The 23,900-nt window shown below is 44.5% G+C and overlaps 1 protein-coding gene across 1 annotated transcript in view; it reads left to right on the forward strand.

Annotated features, from left to right (window-relative positions):
• sorcs3b (sortilin related VPS10 domain containing receptor 3b) overlaps positions 1 to 23,900 on the forward strand; it is a 138,392-nt gene that overhangs the window by 28,850 nt on the left and 85,642 nt on the right. The window contains exon 2 of the mRNA XM_052145176.1: positions 4,424 to 4,491. Coding sequence (XP_052001136.1) covers positions 4,424 to 4,491 — 68 coding nt within the window. The remainder of the gene's footprint in view (positions 1 to 4,423; positions 4,492 to 23,900) is intronic.

Raw genomic sequence — 23,900 nt, forward strand, 5'->3', positions numbered from 1 at the left:
TGCCTTTATCCCTCTCGGAGGCTTGATTAGCCTGATAAGGGACCGGGTGTGTATGATCACGACCCGGCCCTGCCCTCCGCCCTGCCACAATATTGAATTCAAAACATTTTATTAAAATGTATTTCTAAGAAATGTGTCAGTTTAGGTTGTTTTTGCGGTATGTTTTGACTTTTGCGTTGTGAGACTGTTATATCAAATGAAAGCCTGCCTGCAACATGGTGACGTATTTAAAGGAATCTTCTGGGTTCAATACAAGTAAAGCTCAATTGACAGCTTTATGGCATAATGTTGATTAGCACAACATAACATTTTGACTCCTTCCTCCTTTTCTTTAAAAAAAGCAAAAATCAAGATTACAGTGAAGCACTAACAATGAAAGTGAATGGGGGTAAATTTTTTAACGTTAAAACACTTTATTTTATTTTTTCAAAAGAATAACCAGAAGATGTAAAGGATATGAGTGTAAACATGAATTTAGTGTTATAAAATCATTTATAAACCTTTTTGTGTAAAGTTATAAACTTCGTTTCCATGATGATGTAATGTCAACAATCCTTAAAACGACTGTAAAAAATGTCAAATGTAAAAAAAAAATACACACGTTTTAACACAAGAATTAATTAAAGTACTTTTATGAAATTATAAGCTTTATAAACATTTCTGTGTTTAAACCCTACATAAATGGGTAATATTCACTTTTATTGTCCCTATTCACTTCATTGTAAGTGTCTTTCTGTAACCTCGATTTTTGCTTTTTTTGAAAGAAAAAGAGGAACGAACCGAAATGAACTTTTATGGTAAACAGCCACTAATGCTGTCTATTTAGCTTACCTTGTATTGAACCCGAAACATACCTTTAATGTATAATCAATATGAAAATATACACAAATACAGTACACTCTTGTGCACTCCTACTACACATGTCTTAAAAAGGGTGTTCCTAAACCGATATGTCTCACCAGTTATTTTTTTTTACAATAGCAAGAGCTAAAAAAGCATTTTCAGCCTCCTTGAAGAAGCATCAACTATGTCAGATCTGTTCTTTCTATGGTTATTGTTTTTGATTTCAAGTGAGCAGCAGATACATGATTGGTCTTAGCAAAAGTTGTGTCTATGGTTTCACATGGAGCACAGCAAAATAGAGGCCATACACAGCTGTATTAGTTGCAATTTAGATAATCATATTTCATGACTGAATGTAATAAAGTAATGAAATAGATATGGGAATTATGGAAATGAAATTTTCAGTTGTAAGCTTTAATGGTTTATTAGAATTTTATGGCATATCGGCTCCATCGAGGGAAGAAAAATTGTTGATGTGTTTTACATGAAATGAAACCTTTATTTGAAAGAGAACAAAAGGTAAATGAACAAAAAGATTAATGTAACGTTGAAGTTGTTTCATGTATTTGAGGTTGGAAGAATAAAGACATTGAATGGACCTTAGTGAATTGACTGTAATATGACAGTAGGTCATTCATGTTTCAACAAAATCTGATCTGAGCCTGAACATCAAACCTACTATTCATATGCAAATGTAATTAAATCTGCATAACACCCTTGTGCATATTATTGACCTTACAGATACTAACAATGAAAACCTCAACTTTTATATTCATTTTCAGCCCTATGGATACTGGTACCCCCCCCATTCAGGACATGTAATTAGTTTCAGTATCAGGATGGTTTTACTGATTCAGGGAGCTGAGTGAGTTTGACTGGGGTCCTGCCCTTTCAGATGTGCTGTATTTGGATATGCTAATAGTTTGTCCTCTTTTGATTGGTTAATTAACCTGAGATTAAGTGGTCCTGTCACAGGTGAGGTGGTGAAAAGAGTGAAGGTTGCACACAAAAACACATCCCAATATACTGTGTGAGTTAAATCACAGTTAACTTAACTAAGTTTTCCTGTAACAGATGTATTTGCGGCTGCTTTTGTCTTGTGAGTTATTGCTCAATTTTCTTTTAGGTTAATGACAATACTGTTGACTGAACTCTCATGAGGGAACAATTATGAAGTGTGAAATGAAATATTGGACCTTTTAGACTAATATTCATGGATGTGGATGTGATACAGAAGGCTGTGTGTTCTAATGGTCAACCGATATGGGTTTTTAATGGCCAGTGCCGATATCCAGTATTCACAGCGCTTCATTTTTTCCACATTTTGTTATGTTACAGCGTTATTCAAAAATCAATTAAATTAATTATTTTCCTCAAAATTCTACTAAGAATACCCCATAACGACAATGTGAAAGAAGTTTGTTTGAAATCTTTGCAAATTTATTAAAAATAAAACAACAAATAAAATCACATGTACATATGTACATATACATTATCACTTATGTATAAGTATTCACAGCCTTTGTTCAATATTTGGTTGAAGCACCTTTGGCATCAATTACAGTCTCAAGTCTTTTTGTGTATGATGCTACAAGCTTGGCACACCTATTTTTGGGCAGTTTCTCCCATTCTTCTTTGCAGGACCTCTCAAGCTCCATCAGGTTGGATGGGGAGCATCGGTGCACGGCCATTTTCAGATCTCTCCAGAGATGTTCAATCGGGTTCAAGTCTGGGCTCTGGCTGGGCCACTCAAGAACATTCACAGAGTTGTCCCGTAGCCACTCCTTTGTTATCTTAGCTGTGTGCTTAGGGTCGTTGTCCTGTTGGAAGTTGAACCTTCGCCCTAGTCTGAGGTCCAGAGCACTCTGGAGCAGGTTTTCATCAAGGATGTCTCTGTACATTGCTGTATTCATCTTTCCCTCAATCCTGACTAGTCTCCCAGTTCCTGCCACTGAAAAACATCCCCACAGCATGATGCTGCCACCACAGTGAAGCACACTGTAGGGATGGTATTGGCCAGGTGATGAGCTGTGCCTGGTTTCCTCCATTCAGGCCAAATAGCTTGCCATTCAGGCCAAATAGTTCAATATTTTTTTCATCAGACCAGAGAATTTTGTTTCTCATGGTCGGGCAGTCCTTCAGGTGCCTTTTGTCAAACTCCAGGCGGGCTATCATGTGCCTTTTTCTGAGGAGTGGCTTCCGTCTGGCCACTCTACTATACAGGCCTGATTGGTGGAGTGCTGCAGAGATGTTTGTTCTTCTGGAAGGTCACCTCCCTGACTTAGGCCCTTATCCCCCGATCGCTCAGTTTGGCCGGGCGGCCAGCTCTAGGAAGTCTAGGAGAAATTTACAAAGATTTTAAACAAACTTCTTTCAAGTTGTCATTATGTGGAATTGTTTGTAGGATGTTGAGGAAAATAATGAATTTAGAATAAGGCTGTAACATAACAAAATGTGGAAAAAGTGAAGCGCTGTGAATACTTTCCCACAATTTATTATAGTAAATAACAACCTTAAAATTGCAAAGCATTTATGAATTCTTATTTAGGATTATATTTACTCAATTTCACACAAAACTTTAACTTTGTAAAAAATAAATAAATAATAATAATAATTATTAATAAATAACATTTATTATTAATAAATGGTAGATGGCAGTTTCTTTGGATTTCTGTTTAGTTATCAAATTTTTGTAATTTATTTGCACATTAATAAATTGTTAATACATTAGGAAGAAGGAAATAGCAGTACACACAGTAGTCCAGCAACGTCTCGGTTACTGTCGTAACCTCCGTTCCCTGATGGAGGGAACGAGACGTTGTGTCAATGTAGTAACACTAGTGGTCACTCTTGAGAGCTCCCAAAACACCTCAATCTTTGAGAAAAGGCCAATGGAAATTGGTGAGTGGAATTTGCATGCCACTCCTCTGGACATACGGGTATAAAAGGAGAAGGAATGCTCCCTTTCATTCAGGTGTGCTGAGGAGCCAAGACAAGGTCCTGGCAATTTCAGCGGCTAGTACAGTGTTGTGGCAAGAGGGACACAACGTCTCGTTCCCTCCATCAGTGACGTTCCCCTTCCGTCACTCACTCAACGTTGTGTCGATGTATAATATGTATAATATAATGTATTAAAGTTTTATTGATATTTGCCTTGTATCATTAGAAAAGTTACAGGGAACTGCTGAGGAGAAGTGAAAAGACAAATGCTCCTTTGTTCACTGTTGTTTGAGTGTGTGCTCAGAGTGTTTTGTCAGATGGGAAGAGTGGAACATTTTACTTGCCATGTTTAAGCATGACATTTGACAGCTTTAGCGTGTTTGTATTTTTGCATATGTGTGTACATCATTGTTTTTCCCCTGAGCATCATTACCTCTATCAGGCTGTACATTGCCTCTTATTCTGCTGTCATCTCTAGATAATAAAATGTACACCTAATAGTTTCTCTCATCCATCATTGTGAGGCTGCCTGACAGATATTTTTTCATTTAGTGTAGCACATTAAAAGCATTGTAGCTGGGTAAATGTGAAAATTGAGATTGCTTGGCGATTTTATTACATTTCTGTGTTTTCCTTTCAGGTGATCCTGATTCTGACTAAACTGTTCGACTTTAACCTTGGAACAGTGACAGAGAGTTCACTATGGAGGTAAACCCACTTATGTGCATAGAAACACATTATTCACTTTGGGCATCCATGCCCTGGTGCTTCTCTGGTAAACGTCTTCATAAATGCACTAAAGTACAGAATTCCCTGGCCTACACCAAGGCAAAGTTTGTTAGTGAAATGGAGTGTTTTCTCGGGGGGTGGGGGCACAGGGACATTTTTATTAACAGTGTATATAAAAGTTAGCCTTCTTGTAATAGTAACTCAACATCCCTGTTACCAATTCTTATAGGGATAGTTCCCCATCTGTCGCTCACTTCGATGTTGTGTCGAAGAAGCGACACCAGGGGTCTCTCTTGAGAGCCTTGTGCATCTCTGAACTTGAGAAAAGGCCAATGTTAAATTATAAAATAGGCAGACAGAATTTGCATGTTCCACCCCCGGACATACGGGTATAAAGGGAGGGAAATGCATCTGTCCATTCAGAAATTTTCTTCAGAGCCGACCGGTTGTGTGATCAGCGAGCTGCTATTCACAAAACTGTTCACCTCATCTCTAAGAGCGTACTGTTGGATCTATTGCACATATCAGCGTCTTTCTCCTTCTCTGCATGCAAGTGCAGCTTTGCCCCTGGGGGCTTCGACAGCGCTTTCTAAAAGAGAATATGTGTAAAAGAGTTTAATTCTCTGAAAGGGCATCCAGGAACCCTGTGTAGTTCCTGGATGTGGTCAAGTTCTCTCCGCTCCTGACGGTCACAGGCGCTGCCTCGTGTGTCTGGGCCGTGATAACACTGAGGCAGTGTTTGTGGATGGTTCGTGTTCTCACTGCGAGAACCTTACCATGGCAACTTTGCGGTTGCAGCTTTCCTTCCTAAAAAGGAACGCCACTCCAGCCGCCCCCCGCGTCGCTCCTTCCCACGGGATTGAGGATGACCCGGCTGGCGATGGAGGCAATTTGGGGATGGCAACGGGCTCTGTTTCTCCGGGCATCCTCACGAACCACCCGCCCCCCCACAAAACTCGTTTACTTCCGCCTGGGCTCCGGGTGACAGCGGCTTGCCTCACGGCCAGTCTGCCTATCCTCTTGAGCCCCCCAAGCTGGATGATGAGCTCGCCGCTGCATTGGAGAGTGTTCCGGCATCTGACGCGGAAGACTCGATTGGGCTGCCACCCTCGGGTCAGCACGCCCAGTCAGAGGCTGACGCCCAGATGGCCGACATGCTTGCCCGGGCTGCCGTCAGCTTGGGGTTGGACTGTAACCCTCCGTCCTCCCCACAGCCCTCACAGCTCGATGATTTGTTCCTCGGATCTGGGCACCGCTCACAGCCACACCCCCCCAAGTTTCTTTCTTCCCGGAAGTGCATGATGAGCTGACGAGGTCGTGGAGGGCACCTTTTACTGCCCGTAATCGACCCACTCGCTCATCCGTTCTCTCACTACCCTCGACGGCAGAGCGGTCCACGGGTACTCGGCGGTCCCCCAGGTGGACAGAGCGGTTGTGATCCACCTGTGTCCTGAGAACACCGCCACCTGGCGGGATCGCCTGGTGCTACCCTCCAAGGCCTGTAGGATGACGTCTTTACTGACCTCCAAAGCCTACAGCGCCACCAAACAGGCTGCTTCCGCCTCGCATGCCATGGCCCTCCTGCAAGTCCACCAGGCCAAGGCACTTAAAAATCTGCACTTGGGTAGTCCTGACCCCGACGTGTTGCAGGAACTGTACTCAGCGACCGACCTTGCCCTCAGGGCCACGAAGGTCACAGCACAGTCACTCGGGCAGGCGATGGCCACCCTCGTGGTTTAGGAACAACATCTGTTGCTGAACGTGGTCGAGATGTGGGACGTGGACAAAGCAGGCTTCCTCAACGCACCTGTCTCCCAGTTCGGTCTCTTCGGCGACACCGTCGAGGACTTCACCCAACAGTTCTCAGCGGTGAAGAAGCAGACGGAGGCCAACTCTCACATCATGCCCCATCATGCCACCAGCACGGGGCGTGCTCCATCTGCCCGCTGAGGGTGTCCTCCTGCGGCTTCCAGAAAACATGCAGCTCCGCCTCAACCTGGGCCCAGCTCTCAGCCCCAGCATCGAGCGCCCCGCAGGAAGCGCACGCCCCCGTCTCACGAACACTCTCCAGGACCCGGACGGCTCCCAAGCATTCCTGAGACGGACGACCCAGAGATCGAGATGTTTGCTCCGGAGCAGTTAAGCAGACCACTCCGTCCCCCGGTGGAGGGCCAGGAGGAGAATCCTCAGTTCAGTTTGTTTTCTTTGCCACATTCTCAATAAAGGAGCAATTTCCTCTTTCTCTGGGTCACCTTGCCCGCAAATGCCGTTCTCACGGCACCCCGGTGCTTCACGTTAACAGTCCTGGCACACCGGATGTGGACCCCCCACCTCCAGACCCACGACTGTTGCCCCCTGGCTGGCCGGTCCTGACGAGCCTAGAGGGCGCCTTCATGGGACCTCCTCCTCAGTCACTAACCCGCCCCCTGCCAGGTGTGCGGAGCAAGGTAAGTGCTTCGAGTTTTCCCTCATCACCAGAGCCTCGGGACTCGCTATTGCCTCCCGACACCTCATTACATGCTCCACCCCACTGCGAAGCCCTGGTACGTAAAAAAATATTGTCCCCTTAGTGCCCCTAGAACGGAGCTTGGATGCTTGGCTTTCACTTTCCAACCCGTCACTCTGACTGGCCAGGACCATCCGATTCGTTTATGCAATTCAGTTTTCCAGGCCTCCGCCCTCTTTTGGGGGTTGTCCGCTTTACTGCGGTGCACGGCGAAGACGCCATCTCCCTGCGTGCTGAAATCGCGACCCTCTTACTCAAAGATGCGATAGAGCCTGTCCCTCCAGCCAAGATGAAGAAGGGTTTCTACATCTCTTACTTCATCGTACCCAAGAAAGGCGGCGGCTTACGACCGATCTTGGACTTGCGAGTTTTCAACCGGACCTTGCACAAACTCCCGTTCAAAATGCGTCCGGCATCAAGATTGGTTCGCAGCGGTAGACCAGAAGGATGCGTAATTCCACATCTAGATCTTGCCTCGACATCGACCCTTTCTACGGTTCGTGTTTGACAGTCGGGTGTATCAGTTCAAGGTCTTCCCCTTTTGGCATGTCCCTGTCCCCTTGCGTCTTTACGAAGGTCACAGAGGCAGTCTTTGCCCTGCTACGGGAAGCAAGCATTGGCATACTCAACTACCTCGACGACTTGCTCATTCTGGCCCACTTCCGAGAGTTACTATGCATCCACAGGGACCAGGTGCTCAGGCACCTCAGCCGCTTAGGGCTTCAGGTCAACTGGGAAAAGAGCAAGCTCGCCCCGGTTCAGAGCATCTCTTTTCTCAGCATGGAGTTAGACTCAGTCTCAATGATAGACAGTCAGTGCTGGAATGCCTCACCTTGTTCAAGCCAGGCACGGCGGTTCCTCTAAAACATCTCCAGAGGCTCCTGGTGCATATGGTGTCCTCCGCGGTGGTCGCGCCGCTGGGGTTGATGCATATGAGACCGCTTCGGCACTGGCTCCAGACTCGAGTCCCAAGATGGGCATGGCGCCGCGGCATGCACCATGTGTTTATCACCCTCGCCTGCCGCCAGACTTTCAAACCCCGGACAGACAGGCAGGATTCCCTTTACAGCAGGTGTACTGACGCGTTTTGGTCACCACAGACGCCTCCAAACCAGGTTGGGGCACCATGTGCAATGGGCATGCAGCCGCGGGCCTCTGTAAATCAACTGCCTAGAGTTGCTGGCTGTACTTCTTGCCCTCGGAGATTCCCCACGCTAATTCGGGGAAAGCATGTCTTGATGCATTAACACAGCACCACGACGGTAGCATACATAAATCGCCAAGGCGGCGTGTGCTCCCATCACATGTCACAACTCGCCCGTCGTCTCAAGTTGCTGCGTGCCACTCGCATCCCGAGCAGCCTCAACCTGGTGTCGGACGCGCGGTCGCGACAGGGTATGCCCAGTGGAGAGTGGATGCTCCACCCCCAGTCGGTCCAGCTGATTTGGGAATGGTTTGTTAAGGCACAGGTAGACCTGTTCTCTTCCCGAGAGACCTTCCACTGCCCACTCTGGTACTCCCGAATGGAGGCTCCACTCAGTACAGACACGCTGGCACACAGCTGGCCCAGAGGGCTGCGCAAGCACGCATTTCCCCCAGTGAGCCTTCTGTCACAGGTGCTATGCAAAGTCATTCTGGTTGCCCCCTAATGGCCCTCTCAGACTTGGTTGTCGGATCTCATGCTCCTCGTGACAGCCCTTCCCTGGCAAATTCCCCTGAGGTAAAACTTTCTTTCTCATGGACGGGGCACCCTCTGGGATCCGCTCCCAGACCTCTGGAACCTCCACGTCTGGCCCCTGGATGGGATGCAGAAGATCTAATTGGCCTACCACCTGCTGTCGTAGACACGATCAACCAACCAGAGCTCCCTCTACCAGGCAACTTTACGCCCTGAAGTGATGCTTGTTCGCAAATTAGTGTTCGTCCCCTGAAGACCCACAGAGGTGCGCAGTCTGGTCAGTGCTCTCATTTCTGCAGGAGAGGTTGGAGGGGAGGCTGTCCCCCTCCAACTTGAAGGTGTATGTTGCCGCTCTTGCGGTCCACCACAACGCAGTAGACTGCAAGTCTTTGGGTAAGCACGACTTGATTATCAGGTTCCTTAGAGGCGCCCAGAGGTTGAACCCTCCTCAGCCAAACCTGTTCCCCTCCTGGGATCTCTCAGTGGTCCTCTTGGGCCTTCAGAGATCCCCCTTCGACCCGCTAGAATCAGTTGAGCTCAAGGCCCTCTGCCTAAAGACGGTCCTCCTGATCGTGCTCGCTTCCATCAAGAGGGTCGGGGACCTACAAGCATTCTCTGTCAGCAACACCTGCCTGGAGTTCGGTCTGGCAGACACTCACGTCGTCCTAAAACTGTGACCGGGCTATGTGCCCAAGGTTCCTACGACTCCCTTCAGAGACCAGGTAGTGAACCTGCAAGTGCTGCCCAGGGAGGAGGCAGACCCAGGCCCTTCGTTGCTGGTTCCAGTATGCACCCTGTGCACTTATGTGGAAAGCACACAGAGCTTTAGACATTCTGAGCAGCTCTTTGTCTGCTTTGGTGGACAGCGGAAAGGGTACGCTGTCTCCAAACAGAGGCTTTCACACTGGGTGGTTGACGCCATAGCATTGGCACCCAGGCCATGCCCGCCCCCTTGCGGGTTCGAGCACTCTTGACGAGAAGTGTGGCATCCTCGTGGGCAGTGGCCAAAGGCACCTCCCTAGCAGACATATGCAGAGCAGCGGGTTGGGCAACACCCAATACATTTACGAGATTTTACAATCTCAGGTCCGAGCCATTAGAACTCGGTAACGCGGTAACAACTGACTGGGTGTACTGCTTGCATCTAGCGCCTTTTCCCTCCACTGAGGTAATATCGTGCGCTCTTATCCCAGGAAATCCCACTAACACGTCTCCCTGGATGACTCCTCCCTAGCCCTCTGGTTCGCGAATTCAGCGGAGGAATTCCCGACCAGACCCACAACAAGTACTCAAACTACTCTGTATTTGAATAGGTGCTCCACAGGTCAGGCCCCCATGTGGACTTGTCCCCCTGTGTGTATTTTCCGCGGTACGGTCCCCTTGCAAGCGGACCTATGTTTCCCTTGGGCAGTCCCCACTGTCCCCCGGTCACCGTGTTTGTAGCAACTCCTCCCTTCCTATAAGGTAGGATCTAACACATGCGACCTGAAATCCCATGTGATGTATTTACCTCCCCCAGCCTGGGCAGGTGTGGTCTCTACAGGGTCTTTCCTCACTGAAAGAATAGGAATTGGGAAAGAACGCCTTCCCCGATGCGTGTGATGGCGTTAAGATGGCCCCAGCCGCTTTAGCTCTATGCGAGAAACATAGAGAGAGAAAAGGCGTGGCTGGCGTGGCTTGCTCCCATGCTTGGCACGTCGCCTTATTCCCCCCATATCGGGGTGTAGGGAACCAAAAGGTTATGACGATTTTATGGGGCATTGGGGAAGGGTACGTGCAGTCTGACACAGACTATCGCTTTGGCACGCAACTGCCTGCCCGCACCTGTGTCAGCAGCGCACGTACAGGTTCAGCGCATGGCATGACTAAAAATGGACCCCTATTGTCGCTTTTTCGACACACCGTTGAAATGAGCGACAGACGGGGAACATCTGGGTTACTGTTGTAACCACCATTCCCTGATGGAGGGAACGAGACGATGTGTACTCCCGGCAATGTCGCTGAACTGAACGATTGTTACAGCCGAACCTCATTGTCTACTTCTCAGGCAAAATCCTGAATGGACAGTCACATTTCCCTCTCTTTATACCTGTATGTCCGGGGGCGGGACATGAAAATTCTGCCTGCCAATATCTCATTGGCCTATTTTTCAAATTTAGAGATGTGCGAGGCTCTCAAGAGAGACCTCTAGTGTCGCTACTTCGACACAATGTCTTGTTCCCTCCATCAGGGAATGGAGGTTACAACAGTAACCCAGACATTTACCAACAATGAAAATTCCCTCATAATTTACTCACACTCATGCAATCCCAGATGTGTATGACTTTTTTTTCTGTTGAACACAAACAGTGATTTTTAGAAGAATACCTCAGCTCTTTACGTCCACATAATGCAAGTGAATGGTGACCATAACTACAAAAGCTCAATTAAGGACATAAAGTCAGCAAAAAGTATACTATAAATTTCTTTTTTAAATTACAGTATATTCCCAGTTAATAATTGCATTTATAGTTGCATTACTTTCACAGTAATTTCACAGTAGGACTTCACCTGTGTCTAACTGGTTAATGACAACTTTATAATGTGAATTCACAGTAAACAAGAAAAGTTAATTATTGTGATGTTAGAAGCATTCTGCTGTTGAATCACAGTAATTTGCCAAACAGGACTTACAGCACTGTATTGTTTTAATGGTTTTCATTTAAATGTATTTCACTGCTGCACTTTAGCAATAACTTACTGAAGAAAGTGCACGGTTCTTTACTGCTAAATTACAACAACTCCACAATGACAATTCACAGTAAGTGAGTCCTGGGAATTACTGTGTTGTAGCAAAATTTGCTGTGTAATTTAAGTAAATTGCAATGTTGAAGTTACAGTACTGTACTGTGTTTTACTAGGCCTCATTCAGCAGTATTTCACTGTGACATTACAGTTGTGGCCTTAGCTGCAGTACTTGGACTACAGGTTACTGTCAAAATACTGTGAGAGCTCAGTGGTCTGGGCCAAGATGTTACTGTGATGCAGAAGTATTCTGCTGTATAATTACTGTGTGTAGCTTATGGTATGGATGTGTATTTTTATCAACTTCCTGTGATATCACAGTAATATCTTTCATTTAACTTTATAATATTGCCTACTACTTACCATACTTTCACAGTATTTCATGTTAAGGTATCTACAGTACATTGCTATGAATATACACTGGCGGCCAAAGGTATCGGAAGGAAATTGGTACTGGTACTCATAAAGTATAGTCAGGACATTACTAATGTAAAAAACAGCACCATTACTATTTGAAAAAGTAATTATTGATAAAATCTAGACAGGCCCCAGTAATCACACTAATTGCTAATTTGGTACTAGACAATAACCCTCCATTATATCAAACACAGCTGAAAACTATTTGGTTTGTTAAATGAAGCTTAACATTGTCTTTTTTTTGTTTTTTGTTTTTTTGTTGCCAAAATATACAATAGACTTGCAAAAAAGAAACAGCTTTCTCTCGAAACTCATCAATCAATAATTGTTTTGAACAATGTAGGCTATATGCTTCAAATTGCCAAAAAAGAAAGAGATGTGGAAGGCCAGATGTACAACTAAACAAGAGGATAAGTACATCAGAGTCTCTAGTTTGAGAAATAGACGCCACACATTTTCATTGAATTATACCCGCTCAACACCAGGTTCATGTACAACAGTAAAGAGAAGACTCAGAGGTGCAGGCCTTATGGGAAGAATTGCAAAGAAAACGTCACTTTTGAAACCGAAAAACAAAAAGAAAAGGTTAGAGTGGGCAAAGAAACAAACATTGGACAACAGATAATTGGAAAAAATTGTTGTGGATCTTAACCCCATTGTGCTTTTGTAGGATCAGCTAGACTGTAAGGTGCAGTTTTAACACAAAAGTTTTGGTACTACTACTGTTGAAAAAAAACTTGGCCACATATTCCTGGCAGAATACAGCCGATCTTAGGACACATTGTTCATCAGAAATGCAAACAAATAACAATTCATGCATAAAATATATCATATTAAATGTATCTCATACCTTCACCATACACGTTTAATGTTTAACTCTCATGTTGTCTATGTTGACAGCCACTCAAAATCAAACATTTTCTGCAGAAGACAAACTTTTTGATTGATGCCACCATGCTTTTTAATTGATTTAGAACCTTTGCAGATTAATTCCCAGGAAGCACCTATGTTAAAGGTTAATACAAATACTTCAATAGCACCTCAAAGAAACACAAAAAACAAAGATTGAATGCATATTTTTAAACAGAAAGCACATCCAAAAATGTTATGTTTGTATGAAACACAAACCCTGCTTTTCATGAAATGCCTGGTTAGAAAAGGGTTTTGTTGATTATGTTCAAAGATAACATAATTAAAGTCTGCTAGTAATTTTTGTGACAGTTTTTTTAACAGACCCTGACAGCAGATAACATCAAATATCCACTTTACAAATATCCAAGTTAGTGTCAAATAACTGAAAGGCAATACATAATTTTTTTCCCAAATTGCTCTCATGCAAAAGTAAAACATTTATAGCTGCCACTAAATTGACTTATTGGGCAGAAACCATTTCAAATTATGCTTTACTTAGTAAAATTAATACATTATAGAAACTGCAGTATTGTTTAATTTGTTAAGATTCTCTGTTCAAAGTTACTGTTGCAGACAAAGCTAACATTTGTGGGCTGAGGGGAAGAAATAAAAATGTTCTTCCTTAAGCATAGTTGGGATGTCGTGATTACCATTTTTGTTATAATGTTACTATTACTATTACTGCAATGAGGCAGATGAGGAGTGGGATCTAAACGCAGCTTTAATGGAAAAACAAAAGGTGAACAGGGTAACTCGGTGAATAACAAAAAACACAGGGAACAAATAAAACTGGGCAAACAGGCAGTCCAAGGGGCCCACAAGGTGCAAACAGGCAGTCCAAGGAGGCACAAGGGGCAAGGGGATGAGGGGAATAGGACAAAGACCGGGAGGCAGGGCCAAGATGGAGCCGGGGACCAGGGAGACCAGAGAAGGTCAGGAGACCAAGGGGATGATCTCAAGGTGGGGACTGGGTCAGGAGGTCGGGGAGGTGGCCAGAGGACGGGTAGTGGGTCAGGAGGCCTGGGAGGCGGCCACAGGATGGGGACTGGGTCAGGAGGCCTGGGAGACGGCCACAGGACGGAGACTGGGTCAGGAGGCCTGGGAGGCGGCCACTGGACGGGGACTGGGTCAGGAGGCTTGGGAGGTGGCCACTGGACGGGGACTGGGTCAGGAGACCCGGGAGGTGGCCATAGGACCACAGCCATGGAGAACTCAGAGGGCGGAGCCGTGGAAGGCGGAGCCATGGAAGATTCAGGTGGCAGAGCCATGGAAGGTGGAGCCAGGGAAGGCGGAGTCATGGAGAACTCCGGGGGCAGAGCCGTGGTAGGTGAAGCCATGGAAGGCTCAGGAGGCGGAGCCCTGGAAGATTCGGGAGGCGGAGCCCTGGAAGACTCGAGGATGACTTCAGTGGTCGCGAGCACTAGCAGAGACTGGGGAGAAGGTGCCCTCACCCTTCTCTTTCTCCTTCGGCCAGCAGGGAGCGTGGTCATGGGGACGGTCAAGGCTACAGGCAATGGCTCTGGGACGGTCGAGGCTACAGGCGCTGGCTCTGGGACGGTCGAGGCTACAGGTGCTGGCTCTGGGATGGTCGATGAACGTGGAAGGCGGAGCCATGGAAGGTTCTGAGGACGGAGCCATGGAAGGCAGAGACTGGAGAGCAGAAGCCTTTCCTCTTCTCCTCCTCCGGGCGGATGAGGCTGAGCACGCTGATTCTGGGACGGACGAGGCTGGCAATGCTGGCTCTGGGACGGACGAGATTTCCAACTCGTTGGCCGTGGCAGTCGTGGAGGGACGAGCCATGGAAGGCTGGGGGATGACCACTGTGGGAGGAGAGGTAAAGCCTTCTTCCTCTACACCCACAGTGAACGGCGAGCCGCTAACTCGCAGAGTCTCTTCCACGAAATCGAGGAGCGTCCAGCGAGGAGTCGCCGGAAGCAACAGCTCCCTTAGTGAACTATTGAGACTCACCCTGAAGAAAACCACCAAGGAAAATTCAGGGTAGTCCGCTACATTTGCCAGCTCCAGAAACTCATGAATGTGATCCTCAACTGGACGGTCCTCTTGCCTGAGGTGGAGAATTCTGACAGCTGCTAGGCGAACTGCTAGATCCATTATTGGTTAGTCGTTCTGTAATGAGGCAGACGAGGAGTGGGATCTAAACGATGGGAAAACCAAAATATAAACAAGAGAAAACATCCACGAAGGGCACGAGCAGGAACACATTCAAGAACATACATTACATTTAACAACTGACAACAAATGAACAAACAACAGGGCTTAAATACAATAATGATTAAATGAAACACAGGTGAGAACAATGAAGCTGGCAGTGATGAGGGCAGGGAATTATGAGAAGTGTAGTCCGGGACAGATGACAAGGGAGAAACACGGGGCAGACAACAGTGAATCGTGACAATTACCAGTTCTCCATATATATAATGATAACTGTTTGATTACCCCTGTATAATCTCTAGAGTGCATGAGGAATATTCAGGATACTGCAAATTGAAGTTATACTAGCTTGCAAAAATTGCAGCTATGCCGTTGTTGAACTCCTTGTGTGGTCCCATGACCACTTGTCCTTCAATGGACAGCATCCGGGCTGCAGGTTTCATCATGTCACCTGAAATAAACAAATATCCGTTATATAACATTATTGAGAAGTGCAATTAAAAAAAAAAAAAAAAACAGTTTTTTTATTTGTTTGTTATTTTTTTAATAACAATATCATGATGGATTGTTCCCTTGGGATAGTTATCCCAAAAATAAAAATTTCGTTATCATTTACTCACCTTTATGACTATCTTCTGTGGAACACAAATTAAGATATTTTGAATAATGTTTGTTTTTTCCCATATAGTGAAAGGGCCTGTTTCAGTGACCTCTGACTTTCATGAAATGTAAGATATAAAGGTTTGGAACAACATGACGGTGAGTAAATGATGGTGAACATAACACTCCAAATTGTTTTGTAAGCTTTGGCCAATCATACAAAGTATGGTCTAATTCAGTTATTTCAACATTTCCTTGGACAATCAAGCGGGGGGTGTCTGGTAGCATGAAAGTACTCTCAACATCAGCAGATCTGGCACACGGCTGTAAAACAAATGTAAACATCACGTATATATGACACCACATATTTCACCATAGCACAAATGAGGCAAGCTCTCTATTAGTATGTCTCAATATCTATGACAATGAAAAATCACTTACATCTGAATTAAGTATGATGGCATTTGTGGCCTCTTTAAAGTAAGCCATCAAAAGGATGCATGCAGGCTTGTCTGAAGCCTCTCGTTCATATTCATCCAGGACGCCCTTGAAGCCTGGATGATGAGTTTGTTCCTGGCAGAACTTCATTACTGTATTTTCTCTGCTGTTCAGAGCCTCTCTTAACTGGTTGAGGATGGGACATCAGTTAAAAGTTTAAAATGAAAGAACAGACCTCTTTGAAAGAACAGTAAAGGCCATTCCTCTTTAATCTCTGAAATGGATGATCCAGGGACATTGTTAATGTATTGGCGTTGGAGAATATAGGTCTTCTCCATTAGTGGCTTACCTCTATCTGTCCCAGTCCTTCTTCAGAAAAGATGTCGAGCAGCTGCCTTTTCATGTTCTCTAATGATACAGTTGTTTCTCCCAAAGTTCCATGGGACACAACCTCACACATCCATCATGTCCACAGAACCTCTAGTCACATGTCTTTCTGCATCAGTGTGAATTCTCCTCTCTCTGTGTTATCATGCAAAAGTATTTTTCCTGTTTTTATATTCCACTCTTGTTTTAATTTGCTGTAGAAGGGAGTAACGCCCATTTCCCACCATATCACCCTTTTTGTCCAACATCAGCTAAACATTTGGGGTAATCCTTCAAAATAGACCGAATGACGCTGTGACATATATATCTAGTAGGGTTAGGATCATGATGTAACATCTGATCCACAACTGCCTTTGCCTTTGTTATAGCATTACAAACTCCCGTTGGCATTCAATCCCAGTTGACATGAAAGTCTGCATACCATGGGCTGATAATCAGTGGGGATGACAACAAGTATTTAGAAGTGATCTGGGAGCAGGAGGGTACTCCTGAGAGAAGTACTCCATCTGCTTGTAGAGACAGATGGAGAGTTTTCAATAACTTCCTGTGATTGAACTGTTGTTTAATCTAGAAATAAAAGTTGAATGGAGGAAGAGGGACAGTATATTGTCTTAAATTGTGTCAGATTCCATTGCCATACCTCTAATTGTTTTTAGCCTATGGGCATTGACAGTAAGATTAACCATAATTTTGGGACATTTTCTATGTTATAGTACTATACTATTACTACTATATTTAGTTTAAAAATAAACCGATTTAAAAAATTAATTGTTGTGGAAAGTTGAGTCAGAGTGATTCAATTTACATTCATTTTTAAATGCTTTGAGTAACTTTTGACACTGGATTGGTCTTAAATATTTCTCCAGGTCCTTTTCTTCTAGTAAATCCAGGTCTTCCCTGCTTTTCACACCACGGTCTTCTAACCTTTCATGTAGAGATGTCAGGGATTCACCGTAGTGGCCCAGTAAAACTGACAACACAACTTCCTTTATGTCTTTATTCATTTTCTAAAGACAGTTTGGAACAGAATGTAAGTAAAACAAGATGTTGGAGGGAACAAGTTGCCTGCACTCAAATACGCTTGTAGATGTTGATGTCTTTCTGCCAGTGTTAAGTGAAAAAGGTGTGTTTGCTTTTAAACCTTAAAGTCCACAAGTAAATAAGTGATCCAAAGTGAATAATAAGTTCAGGATAATAGCACATATAACTTGCTTTGGTTTTAACCCTCTGGGGTCTGAGGGTATTTTGGGCCCTGGAGAAGTTTTGACATGCCTTGACATTTGTGCTTTTTTCAGTTGATTAAAAACATATTAATGGCTAATATATGATAACATTGTATTCAGCACAAACTGGGCTACAATAATATGTGAGCAACATGTGTGTACATGTTAGTATTTTTGAGAAAATAATGTTTATGCATGGTTTTTGAAAAAACTAAAATTTTAAGTAACTGAAATAAGGCCATATAACACATAATAAACATTTGTCCACAAGACTTTTGAGAACTGGATCTTGTAGCCTAGATTTTTTGCAACAAAAATTATGTGAAAACCATCCTGATCACTCATTCATACAAAACAATATAGTAATTTAACTTTTGTAAGACAATTTTAGTGTTGAAAGGTAATATGCGAGGACGCGTGAATGATCACGAATATTCATTGTAATTCATTGTAATTCACACATGAGAGATAAAGACCCTCCCCTGGGACTATCAATGAGGTATAGAGAATGAATGTGAGACGTAATGATCCAAATCAAGTTTTAAGTTAAAAGAAGTAATCTGACTATATATTTTCTTTACATAAAGGCTTTACTTAATTTTAGACCTACACTACCGTTAAAAGAAGTCTCTTCTGATCACCAAGACTGGATTTATTTGATCCAAAATACAGAAACAACATTGATATTCTGAACTCTTTTTACAATGTAAAAGAACAGTTTTCTATTTAAATATATTGTAAAATGCAATTTGTGATCAAAGCTGAATTTTCAGCATCATTACTGCAGTCTCCAGTGTCACATGGTCCTTCAGAAATCATTATAATATGATGATTCTCTAATATGGGCATATTTAAAGTGCATTTTACTCATTTAATCTGAACACATATTTGCAAGCACAAGCTTTGTTGATTTTAATGAAGCAGCATAAACGCTATTTAAAATATAATCTAAACATTCATATAATTTTATATCATATTACATATCATATTTATATTATACAGCATACAATTTAAATACCTGCTTCAAACGTTCATCGGAGTTCCGCTCTTCTTCTGAGGAAAATGTTAACTGTTTCATAATATCCTGGAGCTTTCTCGTCTGTGTATCGTTGCAAACGCGCAGAAAAATGAATGAAATGCTTTTAAATCAAACATCACAGTCGCCTGTTTATCGTTGCAAACACGCAGAAAAGTTGAGTTGTGTTGTGTTAACATCAGACCTCATGGTCGGGGGCGTGTACATTTCCCTTGATCGTCTCAGCACATTACCGTATGCTGGTGGGTGGGATCACATTACAGATAATTAGATAGCCTAGTAAAAACTGTACATCGCTTTGTTTCAAACAGATTGCATTGCAGGAGAATATTTATTTTAAATTTGAATTGTTTTATTTAAAAGTAGACATTTTAAGCTTTCTTTAGACATATGTTTCATGTTTCAGTTAATTTTTGTGACGTGTTTCTGAAATATGCTCGTGAACACAGAGACTGCTGAAAGCTCACCCTTTTTATTATCTTTATTTTACAAAAGCACAAGATTTTGTTGTTATTGTGAGTGTGCACATATAAAAGTAGACCCTTTATAGTCTCTAATGATGTCTTACACTTATCTGCCAGCGCGTCCGTCGACCCCAGAGGGTTAAGGGATCTTTAGGGAAAATGTATTTCCTATTGTAGATATACTCTTCAATTAGTACTCTCAGGTATGCTACTTAACCATCTGAGATAGTTGGTGCACAATCCAGATCCACTATCTCTTTTAGTTGGCAGATGAGCTGACATGCCTCATTTTCACAGTGATTCATAATTCTATCACCCACAAAGTGAGGCAGCAACCTGAGAAAGCAGTTTTGAACTGCGTGTCCACTTAATCTCTCACTTCCTTGAGAGAGGTCTGCTGGTGTGTCATTGGCATCATTTCCATTATATGAAAATCGGTTTCTGCATTGATTGCAGAACCTCTACTAGCTGACAAATGCACAAAGTAAGGTCATAAGATCCTCATCCTCAAACAAGTCATGGCCTAAACAAGGCAGAAGCCCAGGCTTGCAAAGATGATAAAATGCAAACTTGTTTAAAGGAGGGTCAGACTTGATGCCACATACTGACTGTGTGGCAGCCATGTCTAAATCGTTCAGATAACTTTTATATGAGTGTACTCTTCTTGCATTGTCACATAAATGTGGTTCACTCATAAACATGTCTTTGTTGATATCACAAAAGCAGCACAAGTTATCAGCCCTACTGAAGTTTTCCACAAAGCCACCAATAGCATGGGATCCCAAGTCGTCTCCTGAAATAGCAACCAGAGCACCTTTAGCAATTCTGCCATCACTTATCACAATGCTTGTGTCCTCCACAAATTTGTAATATTTGATTAGATGTTCAAAAACTTGTTGCATTGTTGACAAGTTGCATTGAGTCTGTAGTGGATCAATTGTGTGGCAAAATATCAGTCATGCTTATACAGCTACAACTTTTTTTTTCCTTAACTAAACGGGTTAGCAACCTCAAAGGAATCTTGGTATAAAATCAGGCCAACAGAAGAAGGTTCTGTTTTCAACAGTACATTAGCCTGAACCCACATTCCATCTCTAACTTCACAATATGTATTCTCAGTAGGGATTTGCAAACGTGTTGCAGCATACTGTTCCTGTACAGACTGACTTTTAAACAATGAAGCCAAAGCATCCAGTACTGGAATATACTGGGCAAAGCACTCTTTGCCATTTTCATCATTACGTAGGAACAATTGCACCAGCTCAACATAATTCAAATGTCTGTAATCAAACGTTCACTGTTGTACAACTTAAGAAGATCCCCTCTTATTTATTTAATCAGTTATGCTGTTAACATTTGCATCTGGTATTCCAAGAGCCCCCAAATTCTCACTCAGAATCTTAAATGGATGTGACAAACTAATCTCATGAGCATTTTCAAACTCCTCAACGATTGTTTGTATGGTACATGCTGGTAACAGTAGTTTAGCTTGTCATTTCAAATAGAGGTGTGTAAGGTTTTGGAGTGCTTCATCTACAGCAAATGGACCTTCTGGTTCACCTCCATTCTCTTCATGAATATTTGATTCTTCCAAACAGGGACACCCATTGGAGACAGATGTTTGTACAATAGACTGATCTAGATTAACCACACCACCTCTATGACACCTTGAAATGTGGGATGCTATACTTGACTCAACACTAAAGCTGCTATTGCAACCTCTGAATGGTCATTAAGTTTCTAAACCTTAATCGATATGTGACTTCAAATGTTTTTCAAGAGAAGTCAGATTTGTACTCTTTACCATACAAGTTGGAGCCACTCAGTTTAAGGGCATGTCACGTTTCCTGCAATGCCAGGAAGAAAGTCTTGGCCCCTTATGCTCCCTATACATGTCTATTGTCAGAACACTGGCTTTATGGTACAATTGAGAACACTGAGGGTCACCACACTGATATGTATAATTTGAAGAGTTACTGTGCATATGTAACGCTTGTTCCCTGAAAAAAGCAGAACGAGATGCTGCGCTGAAGAGCGCTTTGGGAACACGTCTCAGTTGTGACCAGCTCATATGTATGCAACACGTCAATGAACATTGACTGTAATTTATAGCCTCTGCTGATGTGATCATTGGACGCACCTGGCACAGTGGCTATAAATAGATGCGTCACCGGTGCATCATCAGATATTTCGTCTGATGATGCATACGGGGCATCCTAGTGCGGCAGAAGAGCGCTTTGGGAACAAGAATACCCACGCCACTGCACTGTGGCTGTCCGGACCCCCTACAGTTGTGTAGTGTGCTCACAAGAGCGTGAGAGTCCTCAGACATGAGCTTGAGATGTCGACTCAAGGACATAAGAGCCCGGAGTGGCAAGAACATCCAAACTATAAAAATCTAATGAATGTGTGCGGAGAGGACCAACCTGGCGCATCACAAACTTGCTGCAGAGGGAGACCTCTAGCCAAGGCTTTAGAGGAGGCGAGCCCTCTGGTAGAGTGAGCCCTGACACCTACTGGCGAAGTGCGCCACAAAGGTCAGAGCAGTAGCATCCCTCACCCAAGGCGACATAGTCTGCTTGGGGGTGGTCACTCTTGTGGCTCCCATGGCAAGGAGCTGTTGCCCTGACTTACGCCACTGGCTAGAGCGGTGGATATAAGTCTGAAGGGCACTGACTGGGCACAGTCTGGGAAGCCTTTGCTGCTCTGGCGTTGCAAACGGTGGGGAGCAGAAGGCTTAGAGAGTGACCTGCTGTAGGGTCGCGAAAGGCACCTTAGGCAGGTAGTCAGGATGAGGGTGCAAAATTGCTTTGGTCATTCCTGGGGCAAACTCTAAACAGGCTGGCAAAACAGACAGAGCCTGTAGGTCCCCAATTCTCTCTAGAGATAATCGCCATAAGAAAAACCATCTTGAGAGTCAGAAGTCTGTCAGACACTGACTCTAGAGGTTCAAAGGAGGTCTCAACCAGACTCTCAAGGACTATTACCAAGTCTTATGAAGAGGTCATGGTCCTAGCAGGAGGCCACAGTCGCATGGCTCCACGAATAAAGCGAGCAAGTAGAGGGCACTCCATCCACCTCTGAAGGGCACTCCATCCATCAAGGCGTGAGTGTGGCGGGGCATAAGCCTGCTGGCGGTTCTTCCTGTAGAAAGTCCAGAACTGAAGCGACCTGGCAGTTAATTGGTTCTGCAATATTAACTTTTAATAAAGGGAAATGCATACAGGCAAATTCTGGGCCATGTATGCACCACCATGTTCATTCCCAGAGGGGGGGACTGGGTGACTCGGGGAGAAGTAGAGGAGACATTGCGCTGTTCATAGAGGCGAAGAGGTCCTCTTCTGCCCTGTAAAATCTACCCAGATTTGTCCTTGATGCCCGATAGTTTGAGCCACAGGTGTCTTTCCGTGCTGACCAAAGCGGTGCCAATAGCACGGGCTGTCTGTTTGGTCGCGCGTAGAGATAGGTCCGTGGCTCGACGAAGCTCAGAAAACGCTTCCTCATCGAGCGCGGAACCTGCACTCACTTAAGCAGATCAGCCTGGTATGCCTGCAACACCGCCATGGTGTGCAGAGCAGGACCAGCCTGACCCGCCGCTTGATACGCCTTCCCCACTAGCGTGGATGTGGTCCTGCACGGCTTTGTGGGGAGGGAGGGCTTTTTAAAAGACGATGCCGAACCCGGCGAGAGATAGCCCGCAAGCGTCTCTTCGACCGGCGGCATCATTGAATACCCCCGTGTCTCAGCACCCACGATAGTGGAGTATAAAGACGTCGAGGGTACGTGGACACGGGAAGTATATGGGTTCCTCCATGAGCAAGAAAGCAAATATAAATCTGTCTTATAGTTTGGAGCGTTTGGGGAGGGGGGGGGTCTCTTGTTCACGTGGCCAGTCTAGCTGTAGTCTGGCCACAGCCCGAGTAACCACCTCGAGTAATTTCTCAGAATGTACAGAGGTTCAGCTCCCCCTCGTGTAACGAAGAGGCGCCGATGCGCGCTTCAGGCTTACGAGAAGGATCAGCTGGAACTGGGGAGAGAGCGAGCGATAGGGACGGACCCGTCTCTCGCTCCTCAGCCAGATATATGCGAGAGCCCCACGATGAAAGAGTGGGCGCTGACTCCTGGAAGTAAGCGAGGCGAGCGCGAAGCATTTTGCCCAAAAGCAGATCGCAATGCTCGCACCCGCCCCGCTCCAACGCGAGAGCAGCATGCTCTTCCCCCAAACAAACAAAGCAAAACTGATGCGTGTCCCTCTCGGCAATAGAGCGTAAACAAGGGAGGACGCATCGTTTGCTCTGATTCTCAGTCATTCTCTCTCTATTTATATATATATATTTATAGAAAGCAGAGAAAGGAGAAAAGGTTCACTGCACACTGCCTAACAGAATCTAACTCCTAACAGAGGAAAGAAAGTTTGACAGCTTCATGATAGCACACAGCACAGAAAGGCTCTGAAGACGAAAAATCTGATGATGCACCAGTGACGCATCTATTTATAGCCACTGCGCCAGGTGCGTCCAATGATTACATCGGCAGAGGCTATAAATTCTAGTCAATGTTCATTGACGTGTTGCATACATATTCACTGCTGATCACAACTGAGACGTGTTCCCAAAGCGTTCTTCAGCGCAGCATCATAGTGAAGTTTTTTGTAAAGGGAACATGTAAAGTCACTGGGATAGTTTAAATGTAGTATACGAATGGCATAATAGGCACCTTGAAACTTAAATTAGATGATGAATTATATTGAAGCAAGTGTCAACTTTTTCTA

The sequence above is a fragment of the Xyrauchen texanus genome, chromosome 16 (assembly GCF_025860055.1).
Source record: "Xyrauchen texanus isolate HMW12.3.18 chromosome 16, RBS_HiC_50CHRs, whole genome shotgun sequence".
Lineage (NCBI taxonomy): Eukaryota > Metazoa > Chordata > Actinopteri > Cypriniformes > Catostomidae > Xyrauchen > Xyrauchen texanus.